We start from the raw sequence: 20437 nt of genomic DNA, 5'->3' as shown, positions 1-20437 counted from the left end.
AGAGTAGAGAGTGGTTGTAGTGGTGGTAGAGTACAGAGTGGTTGTAGTGGTGGTAGAGTAGAGTAGAGAGTGGTGATAGTGGTGGTAGAGTAGAGAGTGGTGGTAGTGGTGGTAGAGTAGAGAGTGGTTGTAGTGGTGGTAGAGTAGAGTAGAGAGTGGTGATAGTGATGGTAGAGTAGAGAGTGGTTGTAGTGGTGGTAGAGTAGAGTAGAGAGTGGTGATAGTGGTGGTAGAGTAGAGTAGAGAGTGGTTGTAGTGGTGGTAGAGTAGAGTAGAGAGTGGTTGTAGTGGTGGTAGAGTAGAGTAGAGACTGGTGGTAGTGGTGGTAGAATAGAGTAGAGAGTGGTGATAGTGGTGTTAGAGTAGAGAGTTGTGGTAGTGGTAGTAGAGTAGAGTAGAGAGTGGTTGTAGTGGTGGTAGAGTAGAGTAGAGAGTGGTGGTAGTGGTGGTAGAATAGAGTAGAGAGTGGTGGTAGTGGTGGTAGAGTAGAGTAGAGAGTGGTGATAGTGGTGGTAGAGTAGAGTAGAGAGTGGTGGTAGTGGTGGTAGAGTAGAGAGTGGTTGTAGTGGTGGTAGAGTAGAGTAGAGAGTGGTGATAGTGGTGGTAGAGTAGAGAGTGGTTGTAGTGGTGGTAGAGTACAGAGTGGTTGTAGTGGTGGTAGAGTAGAGTAGAGAGTGGTGATAGTGGTGGTAGAGTAGAGTAGAGAGTGGTGATAGTGGTGGTAGAGTAGAGTAGAGAGTGGTTGTAGTGGTGGTAGAGTAGAGTAGAGAGTGGTGATAGTGATGGTAGAGTAGAGAGTGGTTGTAGTGGTGGTAGAGTACAGAGTGGTTGTAGTGGTGGTAGAGTAGAGTAGAGAGTGGTGATAGTGGTGGTAAAGTAGAGTAGAGAGTGGTTGTCATGGTGGTAGAGTAGAGTAGAGAGTGGTTGTAGTGGTGGTAGAGTAGAGTAGAGAGTGGTTGTAGTGGTGGTAGAGTAGAGTAGAGAGTGGTGGTGGTAGTGGTGGTGGTGCTGTGGAGTGGTGGTAGTGGTGGTGTTTGTGGTTGCGTGGTTGTTGATATGATTGTTGTTGATGTGGTTGTTGATGTGGTTGTTGTTGTGGTTGTGTCAGGCCGTGCTGTGGGTCAGTGCGGCACCATCAAACATCTCCTGGACATCCTGAAGCACCAGCCGTTGTGGGAGCGCAGCAAGACTGAGCCGGTACAGGGACACACGGGGAGACACGGGGGAGACACAGGGAGACGTGGGGAGACGCGGGGACACACGAGGAGACGCGGGGATACGTGGGGAGACACGCGGTGAGTAGACGATGGTGAGTAGTAGATGAAGGTGAGTAGTAGATGATGGCGAGTAGTAGATGACGGTGAGTAGTAGATGATGGTGAGTAGTAGATGACGGTGAGTAGTAGATAATGGCGGGTATTAGATGATGGCGAGTAGTAGATGATGGCGGGTAGTAGATGATGGTGAGTAGTAGATGATGGCGAGTAGTAGATGATAGCTAGTATCAGATTCTAGATTTGAAGCTTTCGTGACTGCAAGGATTCATACTCTTACGTTTTTTCGGTAAAGTCATGTAGGTAAAAAAATTAAAATTAATAAAGTTAATTCAAAATCACGACGTTTCGGAGGCAACACAAGCTTCCGTCTTCAGGTGGAACCGTCACAGCACGCTCGCTGTATCAAGTAAATGAGAAATTTCAAGAGACCCAACCTTGTATATATACTGGTTGAGGGGGGAGGAGGCCCCTGGATAGGAGTTTTTTTTATTATTATGATAAGGTTGGTGCGGCTGAAGCTACGGCTAGTCTACATAACAAAGGACTGAGCCTTTGTTATGTAGACTGGCTGAGAGGGGGGCGGGGGGGTGCCAGAGTTGTTAAAGTGCGGCTGCTGCTGATGGGACCGAGCCCCTGCCATGTAGATGGTAAAAGCAAAAAAGCAGGTCAGGAAGAAACAGCCTCTTGCTACGTTGCTTGGTGGGTAAAACTTAAAGCAGGAAACCAGCGTGTGAAAAAGAAGCTAAACATGATAAAACAAAACTGGCTGTCTATCAGTAAACTGTACAGTAACTAAAGAATAGTTGTCTGTCAAATAAGATGGTCCAAATGTGTAGTTAAATCTTTTTGCATGGTATCAGAGCCAGATCTACACGCAAATGAACGCGATAGAGGCAGCTAAAATTCACCATTCAATTGGCAGGTTGCACAATGGCTGTTGGTGAGGCGTCCGCATGTTTCATACTTCACTTCGGCATTGTTTACAACACACACACACAGGTGAGTTACATAAACAATTCACGTTTTATAGGCGAATGCAGCTCCACCATTCGTACTCATTCAATACAAATGATAATAGATATTGCGTGGTCTTACCTTGACTTGCAGATGAAGTCCATTCGCCACTCCTTCAGGACAAATATGTCAGTGACTTTGTTGTAGAAGTCCTCTTTATTCTCTTTTAGTTATAAAAGTCTCTCCGTCTCAATAGAGATGATTGCCAGGGATGAAAGTCGTCCTTGGTCAATCCAATTCCCACTATGTGTTTTGAGTCGTTTCAAAGCAGAGAACCACGAACTTTAGCGGCCGCTGTTGTAGCTGGCATAGTGAGCACCAGCTGAGTGACTTTGTCGCCTTGGGAACCATCTGCATCAGATCATTCTGGGCCACAAAGCTGAGGATCTGTCCGGGTCATTTGAATTCGTTCCTCACCATTTGTGAACTATTCAATCCGATAAGGTCAGCCATGAGTCTAACAAAGTCAAAGTACCTTGCATATTTGTATCGGCTCTGCAGTTTGTTGTCATCGAAATGTCATGACATTTCATAAAATTTCGTGCAATCAACCACACCAAGGAAAGTTAGCTCACCGAACTGATCAAACCTAGCTTTCATTTGAACACTGATATTGTCCATAATGTTATAAAACATTATTTTCCTATCATCTCTGATCAGCTCTTGACTTTGGGTATTCTCTGTCAGGCCAAGTGTGATGCATTTTTGCTCCAATTGATCATAGAAACTGTCAAACTCTTGTCTCTGGCGTCCCACAACTTCCATCGTGTCGCGGATTCGCGCACAGCAGAATCCAATGTCCATTACTTTGTTCTGCAGCACACGAAATAGTACATCGGGTTCATTGAAAATGCCCTCGTGTGCCACCATGAAGAAGCAGGTTGATGCTTTTGACAGCCAGAGATTCTATCCGGCGGCCATCATCAGGGTGTCATTGTCCCAACCATCGGGATTTTCGCTCATCATCTGGAACACGGCACGCGGATCAGATTGGTACATGCTGATCGTCTGAACGAGTCTAGAATCTGAGCTCCATCTCGTGGGCGCTGCTCTTGGTGAACGTCGCTTCACAGCATCGTCCAGTAGGTGGGTGCGCTTGATCGACTTATTGAAAAATGTCGCAAGTCCCTCAACTGTTTTAAAAATCTTTTACACTCAGGCGCACATATTGCTGAATACGAGAGCACCAGGTTCAATTTGTGTGCATAACAATGGGTGACCGTGGCTTCAGGTACCTTGTCTGTAACCTTGGCCTGCACCCTATTAAGATCTGATGCCATCACAGAGGCTCCGTCGTAAGTCTGAGCTCCCAGCTCTTCAACGCAATTGTATTTCCCCAACACTCATAAAACATCATCAGCAATAGCCAGTGTTTGTCATTACTGACATCAAAACCCAAGAACGCCTCCCCCAGCTCACAGGTCACCTCACTTCTAGCCACACAACGCAACACCACAGAGGCCTGGGCTTTGTCTGTGACAGCCGTTGTCTCGTCCACTTGGACCGCAACCAATGGGGCTGCATCAATCTCCTCTTTGATATCACTGCTAATTACGTCCCCGACTGCTTCAATTAAATCGTTCTGTGTTCTGTTTGATAAGCCAGACAACACAGTGGATGTCTCCAAATGTCTCGCTAACTTTTCATCTTTCTCAGCAAAAGCATGTAATAGCTCCTCCACATCGTTGCCACGATTAGAAGAGCTTGCGCTCTCATCGTTAAGACGAAATGCTGATTCCTGTTTGGCTAGGAAGCAGGTCGCATTAATAAGTCCTTTTTATAACTTCACGGTTTTCCTTTACCTTAGCATTGTGGATGCTGATGTTTAATCTCCGCTGTTCATTCAAAGCCAGATCTATCCTTGAAGCTCCAAAAGTTTTTAAATCAATTTGGCTTTAAATGTGAGTTTTCGATTTTTCATGTTTGTTGAGGCTCCTTGGTAGATTTTTGAAGTCACAAAATCCCGCGTGAGTCTAAACGTTGTCGGTAGTGGAGAACAGAAGGCAGGGGAAGCAGTGAAGGCGATTTACTTCGTAGCACTGCCACGCAGCAGCCGCCAGTCGTTTAGTTGGTACCACTCCATTTGAAACGACCGTGTTAGTTTCTGTCCCTTCGTTTGAAGTAGGTGCTCAAGCTCAGGCATTGGTCTTCCATTGTTTATCAATCCCTGTTTTGATTGAAAGTCAAATTTTGAGAAATGTTTAAGGCTAGATATAACGTTTTCCATTTTCGCAGCCGCTGGAATTTTTTTGCTCGAGCTGCCTAACGTGGAGGGAGAGCGAGCGTCAATTACGTGGGCTCAAGACACGCCCCCTCAGTGAGGCAGTTGAGATAGCTGCCTCACTGAGGGGGCGTGTCCTCACTGAGGGGGGCGTGTCCTCACTGAGGGGGGCGTGTCTGACACGCCCCCTCAATTATGCTAATTAGGAAGGTGTTATTGTATTACGTTATGTAAATGTATGCAATTATGCTAATGCATCCCGTTATGATAATTTAGGCTCTGCCTTGTTGTCTCGGGTCGTATTATCAATCGGGATAATACAATGAATTTCACTTTAACTTTACTGATTATGTTTTAGTGTGTTTATGTCAATTCAAATCTCACCGCAGGATATAGTTCTCATAATCAAGATTATTACGCATGAACTTAGGAAGGCACCGCTCAGACACTTCTGTGTTAAGCAACTTTAATCTCTAAACAAAAACATAACACTCTAATATGTGAACTCTTATGATTGGAATTGTTAACACAGTACTCCTGGAGATGTTCTCCTCATTGATCTGTACATTTAACCCTCAATGGCTACGTTTGTTAAACTGGGTAACAGAACAATCGATTAATTCCTCACAGTAACGCGAGCATATACGGCAATAGGAAAAAGTCCTTCAAAATGAATGTGACGATATTCATACGAACGGCAATAAAGAAACACGTCCCGAAGGTAAAAGTAGATATCAATGAATTCATTGGTAAGATTATGTAATTAACAAAATGTCTTGGAACAATGGTGTGCGGCAGTGTGCCTGCTTAAGCAAATGCTTATCAATTGGCTAAGGCTTCAATAAATTCGTGGGCAAGATTCTGTGATCAAAAGAAAGATTTCAACACAATAGTCTACCTGTGAGTGTGTGGATTCGTAACGTAGGTTTCTAAACGTTTAGTTTGTCAATTAATTCATTGGTACAGTTACAATTAACAAAAATAACGACTTAAATACTTCCAAACGACCGTATCCACGTAACTCAATGGGCAGCAATGTTCTTCATTATCAGCTAATAGTTGACGCACTCTTATCATTGGTCTTCTTATTATTAGTCCCGTTATGGGTGTGTTGGTGGTTTTGTCTCCTTGATTAATTATTTGCATTAAGCAGACGCTGGGCGATGCGTTGTGAGTGCGTGATTGTGGGGGAGGGGCATACAAACAGCTTCTTCGCTCTCTCTCGCTCGACAGCAGCTGGGGCTGCTTGTCCACTGCTGGATGAAGAGTCGGCACGACGCTCGCCGTCGGCGGTGTGCGATGATTCCGTCGTCAGATAGCGCCCGCAGCTCGTCTGCTGGTCACTGTTCCTCACTCTTGTCTTGGTTCCCAGCTGGTGCTGGTCGGTGTGTGTGGGTCGAACCCACGGCGCTCTCGCCGGCGCTCTCCTCTTCCTCACGGGCGGCTGGTCAGGCTCTTTCCCCTGCTGGATGAGTTGAGTCGGCACGACGCTTGTCTTTGAAGATGCACGATAGTGCTCACCGCTTGTCCGCTGGCAGCTGACACCCTTGCTCGGTGGCGCTGGGGGCGCTGCTGTGCTCTCTCTCCAGCTCAGTGCTCTCTGGCGATGCACGATTGCGCGTGCAGCTGGTCCTCTACGATGCTGGCTTGGTCGATGCTTGGCGCTTTCCGCCCTTTCTCCCGGTTGATTGCTCGTCGTTGCTCGTCACTCTTTCTCTCTCCTTGATCGTGCAGCTGCCGGGTGGGAGCTGGCACTCAGTGTAGAATAACTTTGAGCGATTCTTATTCTGTCCGCGCCGAACTCGTACTCGGTGACATCTCGCTACTCGGCAAGCCTCGCCATCCTTGGTCGCTTGCAGAGTCCCACCCCTGAGCTTGCCGCTTGCAGTACCCTTCTGTCGCTTGCAGTAATGGCAATGAATGGGTCGTGTCTCTGTTTTTATGTGAAATTCTCACCCCTCGGCTCGCCTTCTCACAAAGGACCGGAACTTTCTTTGATTTCGCTCTTTGCTGTGGGGGCAGTTGTTCATCCGGGGTACGTGTGTGTGTATGTGTATGTCCTGATTTATTAAGAAATCTGTTAAGTCTCACCCTGGCCTTGTTTCTGTCCCCCTCCTCAAGCCATCTTTTCATCCGTGGAACACAGATGCCCCAAATTGCCCTTTGGTGTTTATTATTTTGTAATAATCACTCTGGAGGGAGGGGTTCCCTCTGTCCGGTCGCATTCCCCCCCCCCCGCTTCCCTCGCGGTGGGGTGTTACATTTTCTTCTCTCTCACAGAGAGGGGCGTTGGTCTTTGAAGTCGTTTCTCTTGTACCGTTTGGAAAAAATATTATTTTACCTCTTATAGCTTGATACCGTACCACTTTTGTAGTTCTGATTCTATAAGTGACTCAAGGTATGTCTGTAGCAGTGTTTACATCGTGGTTTGGAGTTCCTTCATGGTGTTTGATTTTTCTTTTTAAGGGAAGATGCCCTCTGCATGCGTATGCAAATGTTTTCTATCCCGTGCTGCTGGGAGACAAAGGCGGTTGGGAAGCTCTCTCTCAATGGGATACATTTATCTTGGTTATGTGTGATTGACCTGTTTCGCCTTTTTTATTCTTCTGGATGACCCTCAGTCTAATACTTCATAATTATTATTTGGTTTATGTTTATCCAGAATTCATTCTTTGGTTATTTCGGTAAAGTCGCGTAGATAGAAGAATAATAATAAAAATAAAATAAGGAATACTGCAGTCTATAATGTCGACTAATTCTTATAGCCAAGCTTCGAACTTCTACCGTATTAAAAAAAACATCCAGTTATAATGTGCGTTTGTCCCTGCTATGTGCCTGTGTTTTACGGCTCTGGAGATTTGTTTGTGAACTGTCCAAAACGTTTGGGCAGGTCGTGTCATATGGTCATCTGACAACCTGGAGATTTCCCAGTTCGTCGTTAACCTTCCTTTGCCCCGAATTTGTTATTTAATGGTTTAATGACCTCCTCCCTCGAGTTGCTTTTAATGCGGTAAGGCAGCTGGGTGTGAGGGGTGGGGTGTGCCTCACCCCTTCATGCCCCATGCTGGGCCCGATCAATTATAAAAAAAAAATATTGGCAGAATTATTCTTAATATACATTTTTGGAAAAAAGCCTATATATACAACAGATGTCTCCCCATGTGTCTCACCCCGTGTCTCTCACCCCGTGTGTCTCACCCCGTGTCTCTCTCCCCGTGTCTCTCACCCCGTGTGTCTCACCCCGTGTCTCTCTCCCCGTGTGTCTCACCCCGTGTCTCTCTCTCCCCGTGTGTCTCACCCCGTGTGTCTCACCCCGTGTCTCTCCCCGTGTGTCTCCAGGCCATACGCAGCCTGCTGGTGGTCACCGTCACTCTGCTAGCGAACCTCTCCCGCGTTCCAGAGAACCGCACCTGCTTCCGCCAGAGCAACGCGGTGCCCGTGATGCAGGAGCTGCTCAAGAAGGACGACGTGGAGTTCAAGTTGTCTGCCATGCATGTCATCGCCCACGTGCTGGAGGAGAGTGACTGCGACCCCCTGGGAGAGACGAGTAAGCAACTGTTAAGTAGACAACGGTTAAGTAGACAGGGCATATTATTCTGGTTATTACACCACAGTAATAACCAGAGCGGCCGCTGGATTTGAGCCGTGAACCTCAGCAACAAGCGGCGAAGGCGCTTCCGCTGGGCTGCGTTGGTGTGGGTGACACGGGACACGTGGTGGGCTGTGTAGGTGACACGGGACACGTGGTGGGCTGAGGAGTCATGGTCTCTGCGTGTCTTGTTACAGACTTCACTAATGAGCTGCTCCAGACCATCGGTCGGCCCAACGTGTACGGCCGATACAAGTCGGCGGGTGAGATCCTATACCTGGGCGAGGGGCTGCTGGAATCTCTGGCCATGCTGTCCGTGTGCTGGCCGGTGCGCAGGAAGGTGAGCACTCGCACCGCATCACCCACGTCGCTTCCCCGTCGGGACGTCGTCGCGGGTCGGTAGACGGCGCCGCCCGCGTCGTGAATCCGTGGCGCTTCTCAGGCTGCTTCTCTCGTCAGATCTACGAGGCGGGCGCCGTGGCTCCGCTGGTGCAGAGCCTGAGGCAGGGCCGCTCCGTGGAGAAGCGCCACGCGGTGACGACGCTCAGCAGACTCAGCCGCGACCCCGGCACCTGCTCCCAGATGAGGCAGGGTGAGGAGGAGGAGGGCGGCTCTCCCTGCACGCTCAGCAGCACGTCACATACACCACACGTACACACACACACTACATATATAAAAAAAACACACATATATACCCTTACTAGCTTTACTACCCTGCTTCGCCCGAGACTTGGATTTTTGTCTTGGATTAATACACGACCTACGCGGAGAGTGGGCGGGGGGGGGATGCGTGACGTCAGCAGGCACACTGCGTTTCGACTGCTCCATGCGGGTGACATGACGGATGTGACGTCACCACTCACTTGCCGTACAAAATATATCCATTATTGCGCCCCCCCCCCCAAAATACAAAAGTCGATATTTATACGTTTTGCATTGTGTACAGTCTGGAAGATACCCATGCCAAATTTCAAGTTTGTTGCATTTTGGGAAGTATGCTAAACATTTCGAACAGACACACATTCACAAATTTCCCTTATTTCCCTTATTTACTATATATACACTATATACACACACACTACATATACTATATACACACACATTATTTGTACACTACGCATATGTGTGCAGTGAGTGTGGAGTGTGAGTGTGGAGTGTGAGTGTGTGGAGAGTGAGTGATAAGTGTGGAGTGTGAGTGGTGAGTGTGTGTGGTGAGTGTGAGTGGGGACTGTGTCTTTGGTGAGTGTATGTGTAATAAACCACTGCAACGACGATCTGTGAATTGTGTCTTCTTTATTATTTATTCCTTGACAGCTGGACAGCTCCGCGCTCTCTTCACTCTGACACGGCTCCACTCCCGTTCCGCTCGTTTAGATGTTGTCGCTCGCACCGGCTCGCTCACACCTTCCCCGTTCCTGTGCGCCGCTGGCAGGTGGCTCGCAAGGAGGAAGCCTCCGGCCCGCCACGTGTCCGCTGGCGTTCCGGAGGCGTGAGACGTGGTCTCGCTCCCTCACTCCACACACTGACCTTGAGCCCCTTCCGGCATCCCCTTATAACCCTTCACGTACATCACTAAGCCCCGCCTACATCCACGCCCCCTAACGAACCTTCTCGCTGGTTACCCACAAGAGCCCTTGAGCTCCGCCCTTGAACTTCGGCACCTTGAACTTCGGCACATCCCTCTGACTGGCTGATGGCCGAGGCGGCGGAGAGCCTATCCCACCGAGCGACCGTCGGTTAACTCTTGTATTACATCACCCCCCCCCCCCCGGTGTGAAAGGCTAGCCATCCCGGCTAGGAACGAAGTAGCACGCAATACGAGAGCCACAACGCAACAGCAACAACAATAAAACAAGGTGCCTAATGAAAGCACTACGCAAGGTAAGTAAGAAGAACAATCGTAACGTAATACAGCAACAATGATAAGATGCATATGAACGCACTATGCAAGGTAAGGCAGAACAATTTTCAACGAAAGGGAACAGATTTGGAACATGTAAGTGATGCCGGTCCATCCCCAGCAGCGGCACGAGGCTCTGCTGGTTGCGACACAACAGGAGGCAGAAGAGTGGAACGTCCAGCGTCTGCAGCCGCGGAGGAAGCGGCAGCTGGAGCGGGGCAGCAGCTGGGGCGTTCAGGGCCTGTGAGTCTATTGTAGGCAAAACAGGCCCCTTCTGGGGATTCACCGGTAACCGAGGTGGCCCATCGGACGCATCAGACCCCGGCAGGGTAGTTAATGGGGATGAGGGATCAACGCGCGGAGCAAAGAAGGGTTTCAACAGCAAAGTGTGGATGTACCAGCGGCGCGAACCCGCCCGTATATGCACACATTGAGGACTGCGTATCTCTATCAAATCAACAGGCCCCTGCCAAGGCCTGTGTAATTTGGGAGAAGTACCCACCGGTACCTGGGGACAGTGAAGCCAGGCCCGGTCGCCTACGGCCCATGGCATTTCGCTTCGCGATCGACGAGCGCACCGTTCATTACGGGCCTGGGTCTTCGCCGTAACAATTCTCGGTGCCTCCCGTGCCTCTGTGACCCGGCGAATCGAATCGCGGACGTGTTCCGGCAGGGTCAGCACTGGTTCCTTAGCGGGCGCCCCTAGTTGCACGCAAATCGGTGGCACGTTTTCCCGACCGTACATGAGGAAGAACGGTGAGTAACCTGTAGAGGAATGCGGGGCCATACAGTAGGCGGACAGTATGCTAGGAATGTGAAGGTCCCAATCGGCCTGTTTTTCGTTCACCATGTGACAAAGCATGGCAGACAAGGTACGGTTCAGCCGTTCCACCATTCCGTCCGTTTGCGGATGGTAGAGTGAAGTGCGTATCTTCTTTGTGCCCAAAGCGTCACATACGTCGTGTAGTAATTTGGATGAAAAATTCCGACCCTGGTCTGTGAGCAGCCATTCCGGAGCCCCCTTGTCCATCACATAACCGTTCAAAAACGCATCCGTAATGGACGCCGCCAATTGATCGGGCAGGCCCCAAGCCATTGGCCAACGCAAAAAATACTCCACCCCCACCAGCAGGAATTTGTTACCCCTGGTGGAAGGAAACGGCCCGAGGATATCAAAAGCCACAAGCTTATTAATGCGCGTAACCCTAATCGATTGTAAGGGTGGAATATATTTCTTGTGTGGAGGTTTCCGCCGAGCACATTCAGGACATGTATGGATGGCTTTGGCGATATGAGCCATCATGCCGGGCCAAAATAATCTCTTTGCAACGTAAGTAATGTCTTCTGCATGCCGAGGTGCAACAACTTGTCGGCGTGCAGTGCTCGAATCAGCTCGTGTCAAAGCGTCACGGGAACTACCAGACGCCAATGGCCCAACAGGTCATCCTTCCACATCAATAGGCCCTCCCGAAAGGCAGCCTGGCGGAAGCCGTCCTTGCATGGGGCCGCGCTGGAGCCATCGCAGCGAAACTAACGAGTTGTCTAACAGCTGCTCGCGTATCCATACCGACCGTGGCAGGTTCAATGCACCGTCGGCCGGCCCCGGCTCCGCATGTTCCGTGGAGTCCACCCCCGCGGACATGACAGGTTGAGGGGGCTGAGGAAGAACCGTGCACCGGTTAGTGCCGGACGCGCATGCACAAGGGGAACCCCTGGGCAACCTGGAGAGCACGTCCGCATTACCTTGGCGAGTACCTTTATGGTAACATATCTCAAAGGAGAACTCCTGCAACGTTTCAAGCCAACGCGAAAGCTGGCCAGACGGTTGTTCAATCTTTAACGAGTATTGCAGGGCGGCATGGTCAGTGCGTACAAGAAATTGTCTGCCATACAAGTAAGGCCGATATTGGCGAACGAAATGCACAATCGCCATAAGCTCTCTGCGCGTAACACAGTAACGAGTCTCCGCTGGAGAGAGAACCCTGCTACCATATGCCACGACCCTCTCTGCGCCATTTTTACGCTGGGACAATACGGGGCCGATGCCCGTATCACTGGCATCAGTGTCCAGGATAAAGGGCAATGAAAAGTCTAGATAATCAAGTGTCGGCACGGACGTCAACTGATCCCGGAGGGTTCAAAACGCCAGCTCATCCTCGGATTCCCATTTGAACCTCAGATTTTTTCCCCGTCAGGACATGCAGAGGCCTAGCGATGGTGGCAAAATTTGGAACGAAGCGACGGTAGTAGGACGCGAACCCGACAAATCGAGGTACCTCCCCCACGGAGGTGGAGGTCGGCTAGTCACGAACGCAAGAGGTTTTGTCCGGGTCCGTGGCGACACCGTCGGAACTGACAATGTGACCAAAGTAACGCACGGATTATTGCAGAAGATGACACATCTTATGCTTGAATTTTAGATTAGCGGACCGCATTTTATCGAAAACAACCTTCAAGCGTTGAAGGTGTTCTTCGAACGTGCGACTGAACACAATGATATCGTCTAAGTATATTAGACGTGTCCCATTGCAGCCCTGCTAACATCAGCTCCATCAAACGCTGGAACATGGTGGGAGCAGCGTTCAGACCCATAGGAAGGCAGTTAAACTCAAATAGGCCCTGAGGCGTACGAAATGCCATCTTTGGTTTTGACGCCTCATCGAGAGGCAACTGCCAAAATCCTGACGAGAGATCGAGGGTGGAAAAAAATTTCGCTCCCAAAAAATCATCCAGGGAATCGTCCATCCGGGGCAGAGGGTACGCGTCTGCCACGGACACCTTATTTAATTTACGAAAATCCACACAAAACCGGAGGTCGCCATCTTTCTTCTTAACAAGCATGACAGGAGCACCCCAAGGGCTATTCGATGGCGAAATTATGTCAGCAGCGAACATTTCGTCCACCGCTTCACGCACATGGTCCCTTTCCGCGGGACTCATGCGGTGCGGATTCATTCGTATTGGACTCGCTTCCCTGGTATCTATGTGATGGGATAAGAGTAATGAACGACCCAGATCAAGATCGCTCCTGCTAAAGATGTCGGCGTAGTCCGACAGCAGCGCCCGCAGCGCATCACGCTGCTGGCCGGACAGCAACGAATTTTCCCGGCACAGCTCGGCGATCCACCGATCGTCGGAATTAGCATTGTGGCTCGCCCCCACGGCCAAAACATGTGGACGACTCCCCTCGTAGTCCGTGAATGCGGTGGTGGCGTGAGCCAAAACCGCACCGGCCAGGACCACTACACCTTCTGGGCCCCCGTTCAGAACCTGTAAGAACGGGGCCTGGCCGGCGCGGACAATCGTCTGTGTGGCGACAAGAGACAAACTCTTGGAGACGGACTTAGACAGGGACAGCAGAATTCCAGTTGCTGCGTTAACTTCCCCCAACCGTTTCCGATAACATAAGGGTATGAGCATTTGTGCGCCAGGTGGAACTTCCACCGTGACATCCGCAATCGCTTGCACGGCAAGGCACGGCAATGGGCGACCCAGTGGTGATGGCAAAAAAAAACATTTTCCGGCCTTCCGGTAGTTACAATCGGCCTTGATCCACAAGGATCTTGATGGGCATTCTACGAAGGAAGTCGGTGCCCAACAAGCAGGGCACCGCTAATGATCGTGAAATCAAAACTGTCCCTGAAGCGGCGACACTACCAATGGCGATATGAACCTCCACCTGTACGATGATACCCATACTCCCCCCATTAGCAGCAATACACGCGTCAAAAGCCAGTCGCACCCGTGAAGCTGGGATAGACAGGAGGTGGAAGATGACGTCGGATATAATAGTCGCCGACGCCCCGGTATCGACCAAAATCCGAACGTCCACCCCCTGTATAGTGCCCGGTACGGTGGAGAACCCCGCCGAGGCTGCGACGATATGGCGCGCCAATCTCCTCCACTGAGTGACCGTACGCGGTGAACCCCCAGCGTCGCGAACCGAAGGAACATTTAGCGCGCCGGAAGTGCATGCGGTGTCAGTACATGCCGGGTGTCCGACGCGCGCCGACTTGCCTGGCCAGGGATACAGTCCGATCATGGAGGCGACTCCGAAGGTGGAGTCACGGAAGGCGGAGGAGGATCGGGACGACTCAGACAGTCGCACACAAAGTGGCCCATCCGGCCACACTTAAAGCACGTCGTCCCAGCACTTCGGGAGGCCCCCTCGGCATTCCCACACGGTGTCGGGGCACCCTCCCGACGCACCATCGACCCCCGTCGCGGCACCCAGCGAGGCGCGGCAGCGGCCAGATCCTCGTCCCCATCATCATCTGGAATGTGGACGACGCGAGAAGGCGCCCAGCCAATCGGTTCTCCATCATTGGCGGGGTCACCCGTCCAGGCGGCCATCTGCGCCCACAGACGCAAGTTGATCTTTGCGTCGAGGCACCTGGCGGCCCACCAGGATGTCAACGGCTCGTGGCTGCACACCGCCAGCGAGATACCCATTTCCTTAGACAATTCCAGCACCTTGGCTAGAATCAAAGGGTCGAGTAAGTCGGCCGTGGAGTCGGGGTGGGCGGCCATCGCGAGCGCCACGAGCACGCCGCATTAGGCGAGTGGAGACTGGTTGGCCCCCCGGCGCCGATGCATAAACTTCTTCTGAGCGTCAGATGGTGGTTCGTAAATTTCCGCTATCTCGGCGTCTTTCAGCGTCTTTTTCTTTTCCGAGGGAATCGATCGGAACACTGCCAACGAGACGTCGTCCAGCAGTGTAGGTAAGGCGTCCAACGCCTCCTCCTCCGTCCACCTTACTGAACGGAAAGCGGATTCGAACCGCCAAGTAAACGCATTCCAATCGCCGCCCGCGACAAATTCTTTAATGTTGGGTAGGCGATGGCTGCGCCGCGCGCCGATATCATTGAGCGATGCCGCCTCCCCCAGGCGTGCGCCATGCGGCTCGGACAAAATGGCGACATCGGACGGCGCGCTCGCGACCGCGCTCAAAATGGCGGATTCGTGCCACGTGGCACCCGCCGTCGTCATGATGGCGGGCAGCCCTTCCGAGACTGCCATGTCAGTCGACTTTTGCAAGAGAGGACCCTCCGAGACCCCCTGACGGGAGCCCTGCTCGTCTCCACTCGGCAGCATTTCCCGTGGTGGCACCGGCGCTGCAGACGAAGCGACTAGCGTGACGAGGTTTAGCAGAACAGCTTGGAGAGAGTCGATCTGCTCTACCAGCCGCCACCAACCGTCTTCCACGGCCGGAGACGAAGACGGCTCCACACCGATGTCCTTGCCCGGCCCTTTGGTCGAGCCAGCCGCGGTTGCGGCAACCGGGTCCGTGGCACTCGGGGTCGGCAGGTCTTGGTTGAGCGAGTCATCATCGTCGTCCGAGAACGGCGCAGGTGGATTATTTTTCTTGAGATGCTTGGACATTGCTACAGTGCCTGCTTCGTCCAATTTCAAGAGTCACTTCTGACACCACTTGTAATAAACCACTGCGACGACAATCTGTGAATTGTGTCTTCTTTATTATTTATTCCTCGACAGCTGGACAGCTCCGCGTTCTCTTCACTCTGACACGGCTCCACTAACCGTTCCACGTGTTTAGATGTTGTTGCTTGCGCCGGCTCGCTCACACCTTCCCCGCTCCTGCGCGCCGCTCAAAAGCAGCTCGCAAGGAGAAAGCCTCCGGCCCGCCACGTGGCCGCTGGCGTTCCGGAGGCGTGAGACGTGGTCTCACTCCCTCACTCCACACACTGACCTCGAGCCCCTTCCGGCTTCCCCTTATAACCCTTCACGTACGTCACCAAGCCCCGCCTAAAGCCACACCCCTAACGAACCTTCTTGCTGGTTACCCACAAGAGCCCTTGAGCTCCGCCCTTGAACTTCGGCGCATCCCTTTGATTGGCTGATGACCGAGGCGGCAGAGCCTATCCCACCGATCGGCGACCGTCGGTTAACTCTTAGTTAGTAGTGTGTGGTGAGTTAGTGGTGTGCATGGTGAGTGGTGAGTGAGTGTGAGTGGTCAGTTTATGTAGTGAGTGGTGAGTGTGTATCGTGATTTAGTAGTGTGTATAGTGAGTGGTGAGTGAGTGGTGAGTTTATATAGTGAGTGGTGAATGAGTTGTGTGTATGGTGAGTTAGTAGTGTGTATAGTGAGTGGTGAGTGTGTGGTGAGTTGTGAGTGGTGAGTCAGTAGTGAGTGTGTATGGTGAGTGTGTGTATGGTGAGTGGTGTGTATGATGAGTGGTGAGTGTGTGTATGGTGAGTGGTGAGTGTATGTATGGTGAGTGGTGTGTGCGTGTATGGTGAGTGGTCAGTGAGTGGTGAGTGTGTGTGTGGGGAGTATGAGTGGTGAGTGTGTGGTGAGCGTGTCTTTGGTGAGTGGTGAGTGTATGTGTGGTGAGCGTGTCTTTGGTGAGTGGTGAGTGTGTGTATGGTGAGTGGTGTGTATGGTGAGTGAGTGTGTATGGTGAGTGGTGAGTGTGTAGTGCGTGGTGAGTGAGTGGTGAGTGTGTGTAGTGAGTGGTGAGTGAGTATGGTGACTGGTGAGTGTGTAGTGAGTGAGTGGTGAGTGAGTGGTGAGTGGTGAGTGAGTGGTTAGTGTGTGTGGTGAGTGGGTGGTGAGTGAGTGGTGAGTGAGTGTTAGTGGTAAGTGTGGTGTGAGTGTGTAGGGTGAGTGATGAGTGAGTGGTGAATGTGTTTATAATGAACGGTGAGTGAGTGGTGAGTGAGTGTAGTGAGTGAGTGGTGAGTAAGTGGTGAGTGTGAATAGTGAGTGGTGAGTGAGTAGTGAGTGAGTGTTGAGTGAGTGGTGTGTGAGTGGTGAGTGAGTGTGGGGGGTGTATGGTGAGTGAGTGGTGAGTGAGTGAGTGCTGAGTGAGTGGTAAGTGTGTGTATAATGAATGGTGAGTGAGTGGTGAGTGAGTGTAGTGAGTGAGTGGTGAGTGAGTGGTGAGTGTAAATAGTGAGTGGTGAGTGAGTGGTGAGTGTGTGTAGTGAGTGGTGAGTGAGTAGTGAGTGAGTGGTGAGTGTGTAGTGAGTGGTGAGTCAGTGGTGAGTGAGTGAGTGGTGAGTGAATGGTGTGTATGGTGAGTGAGTGGTGAGTGAGTGTAAATAGTGAGTGGTGAGTGAGTGGGGAGTGTGTGTAGTGAGTAGTGAGTGAGTGGTGAGTGAGTGGTGAGTGTGTAGTGAGTAGTGAGTGAGTGGTGAGTGAGTGAGTGGTGAGTGAATGGTGTGTATGGTGAGTGAGTGGTGAGTGAGTGGTGAGTGTGATTCTGAGTGTTTGTGTTTCTCAGCGGGACAGCTCCACTGTATGGTGAGTGAGTGAGTGGTGAGTGTGTGTATGGTGAGTGAGTGGTGAGTGAGTGGTGAGTGAGTGGTGAGGGAGTGAGTGAGTTGTGAGTGGTGAGTGAGTGAGTGGTGAGTGTGACTGAGTGTTTGTGTGTCACAGAGGGACAGCTGCACTGCCCCATATGGAGCACGAACCAGAACCAGCTGAGGAAGAGAGCGGCCGGCTCCTGGGGCAGCGTGAGGACCTCCACCTCCTCCTCTACACCTCCTCCTCCTCTACACCTACTCCTCTACAACTCCTCCTCCTCTACACATCCTCCTCTACATCTCCTCCTCTACACCACCTCCTCCTCTACACTACCTCCACCTCTAAACCTCCTCCTCTACACCTCCACCTCCACATCTCCTCCTCTACACCACCTACTCCTCTACACCACCTCCTCCTCTACACCACCTCCTCTTCTACACCTCCTCCTCGACACCTCCTCCTCCTCTACACCACCTCCTCCTCTACACCACCTCCTCTACACCACTTCCTCTACACCTCCTCTACACCTCCTCCTCCTCACCACCTCCTCCACACCTCCTCCTCTACACCTCCTCTTCTACAGCTCCTCCTCTACACCACCTCCTCCTCTACACCTCCTCCTCTACACCACCTCCTCTACACCACCTCCTCTACACCACCTCCTCTACACCACCTCCTCTACACCACCTCCTCTACACCTCCTCCTCTACACCACCTCCTCTACACTACCTCCTCTACACCTCCTCCTCACCTCCTCCACACCTCCTCCTCTACACCACCCTCTACATCCCAGCGGTGTCCCCAGCGTGCAGGGCGACGCTCGTGCAGTGACGCAACCCCCTCCCCCCCTCTGTGCCTCAGGTCGTGCTCCGCGCCGTCAAGGGCTTCATCTCATGCTGCTCCTCCTTCAGGTCCAAGGAGGTGCAGGCTCGGCTCGCAGGTAACAGCAGCCCCTAAGCAACGGCAGTCCCTAGGTAACGGCAGCCTCTAGGCAACGGCATCCCCTAGGCAATGGCAGCCCCTAGGCAACGGCAGTCCCTAGGCGACGGCAGCCCCTAGGCAACGCCAGCCCCTAGGCAACGGCAGCCCGTAGGCAACGGCAGCCTCTAGGCAACAGCAGCCTAGAAACAACAGCCCCGAGGCAACAGCAGCCTGGTAATAGCAGTTCAGGGTAGAGGCCGACCGAAATTCGTTTTCAGTTTCGGCGCCGAAAGTTGGCATATGGCCTCTTTCAGCATTGTTTCTGTTTCGGCCGAAACCGAAAAGTTTACTTTCGGTTTCGGCCGAAAGTCAATTTTTAACTTTCGGTCTGGTTTTGATTTCGGCCGAAACCAAAAATTCAGTTTCGGCCAGCCTCTAGTTCAGGATTCTCCGTCAAGTTGCTCGTCTTGCTCGCGTCGGGTTGCTTACGGCCAAGTTGCTCGGCGCCGAGTCTCCCATGGTTGCCGACGTCTGTTGCCCCGCGTGCGCCGCTTGCCGTGTCCCCAGGCGTCCCCAAGTGGCAGGAGGGTGACGTGCAGGCCTGGCTGGAGGAGAGCAGCCTGGGCGCCTACTGCCCCAACTTCACGCAGATCGACGGCCGCATCCTCCACTCCCTCCTGGAGATCCGCCAGCAGGTGGCACAGGGACACCGGGGGACACGACGTGGTGTCACCACACAGCACCACGTGGTGTCACCACACACAGCACCACGTGGGGACACCACACAGCACCACGTGGGGTCACCACACACAGCACCACGTGGGGTCACCACACACAGCACCACGTGGGGTCACCACACACAGCACCACGTGGGGGCACCACACACAGCACCACGTGGCAAGCTCATGGACACAGACGCCACGACTCAGTGGGGACCCCAACCCTGCGGCTCCTCACCTCCTCACCCAGCTCCTCACCTCCTCACCCAGCTCCTCCTCGATGTCTTTGTCTCACATCTTCTCTTCCTGTTCTCAGGCCCCGGAGTTCTTCGCCATGGTGGCACGGGAAGTGGGCGGCTTCCACCGCCTGGAGGACTTCCTCAAGTTCCTGGATGCTGTGGAGAAACTGGACTGATGAGGTTCAATGTCCGCTCACGATGCACTACCACACATTCACCACACAGTGAACAACAACGCTCTCAAACTCACCACACTCACAAAGAACAACCGCCATTCGCCACTAAGTGGCGGTGATGTCACCGCGATGCTTGTGCCAGGCTTTGTGCACCTTGAGGCCACATGAAGTGTCGAACGCCCGCTGGCAGGTCACAGGGCAGACCCAGATGCCACAGGTTGACTGACTGAGATGACTGGCTGATGCACCACCTGTGCCCCCTACTGTGCCAACTTGCTGTGCTTTATCCACCCGGCGCTCCGCTCGTTGTTGTGAGCGTCACTCCTCTGCCCTTCATTGTTGTTGGAGGGAGACTGCCTCCAACTGCAGTAGCGTCCTTCACGAGCCTCCTCCACTGAGGCCGATCTTGACACCGCTGGTACCAGTGCCCGGTTAGCCCCCTCGATCCCGCCGAACAAAAGCTGTTTAGGCATGCGGTGGCTGGGCATGCGGGCTACATGGCCCAGTCAACGCAGCCGTGCCTGTCGGAGGAGCTCACCGATGGGACTTGGTTAAACCCAGGATGGATCGTAGGTAGGCCAGCCTAAATGTTTCCAACCGGCAAAGATGCTCCATTAGGGGGGTCCACGTTTTGCAAGCGTAGAGAAGGGAGGGAATGACTGGCCGAGGAATTTTCACACTTAAATTCTAACTTAGCAATCTTTGAAATACGTAATCGACCAGGCTATGCGTTAATTGTGTGTTGACCGACTCTCTGTGTTGTATTACATAACATTTCGATATTTTGCTAGGTTATTTAATTTAGTGTGTTCTTTCTCCCTCTCTCCTAATGTTCAAATTTGCTTACTTTACTACGCGTTTTCCGCACTCATTGACATGTAAATTTTTTACGTGTTTTCCGCACTCATTGACATGTTAATTCTTTATCTAACCCCCTCCATCTCTCTGCCCCCGCCCCCTCTGCCTATTTAAGGCCACTCAACAGAGACGATCTCCCTCTCTATACCTGTGTTACTCTCTCTCTATGTATCTTGGTGATATCTGTCTGCTTATATGTCTGTCTATAGTTTTTCTGGTTAGAATTTTTTGTTGCTATTTCATTTATACCTGAT

General features: G+C 51.9%; 1 protein-coding gene across 1 annotated transcript in view; it reads left to right on the top strand.

The window, feature by feature from the left end:
* Positions 1-19330, top strand: part of LOC133347921 (uncharacterized) — a 29658-nt gene extending 10328 nt beyond the window's left edge. Inside the window, exons 5-12 of the mRNA XM_061560671.1 lie at positions 1109-1197; positions 7851-8058; positions 8298-8440; positions 8560-8692; positions 17403-17479; positions 18132-18210; positions 18759-18886; positions 19227-19330. Of these exons, the coding sequence (XP_061416655.1) occupies positions 1109-1197; positions 7851-8058; positions 8298-8440; positions 8560-8692; positions 17403-17479; positions 18132-18210; positions 18759-18886; positions 19227-19325 (956 nt within the window). The 3' untranslated portion in view covers positions 19326-19330. The remainder of the gene's footprint in view (positions 1-1108; positions 1198-7850; positions 8059-8297; positions 8441-8559; positions 8693-17402; positions 17480-18131; positions 18211-18758; positions 18887-19226) is intronic.
* The last annotated feature ends 1107 nt before the right edge of the window (positions 19331-20437 follow it).

Source organism: Lethenteron reissneri, chromosome 26 (genome assembly GCF_015708825.2).
Source record: "Lethenteron reissneri isolate LAM-NWPU_2019-01 chromosome 26, ASM1570882v1, whole genome shotgun sequence".
NCBI lineage: Eukaryota > Metazoa > Chordata > Hyperoartia > Petromyzontiformes > Petromyzontidae > Lethenteron > Lethenteron reissneri.
This window is presented reverse-complemented; position numbering and strand designations above follow the sequence as displayed.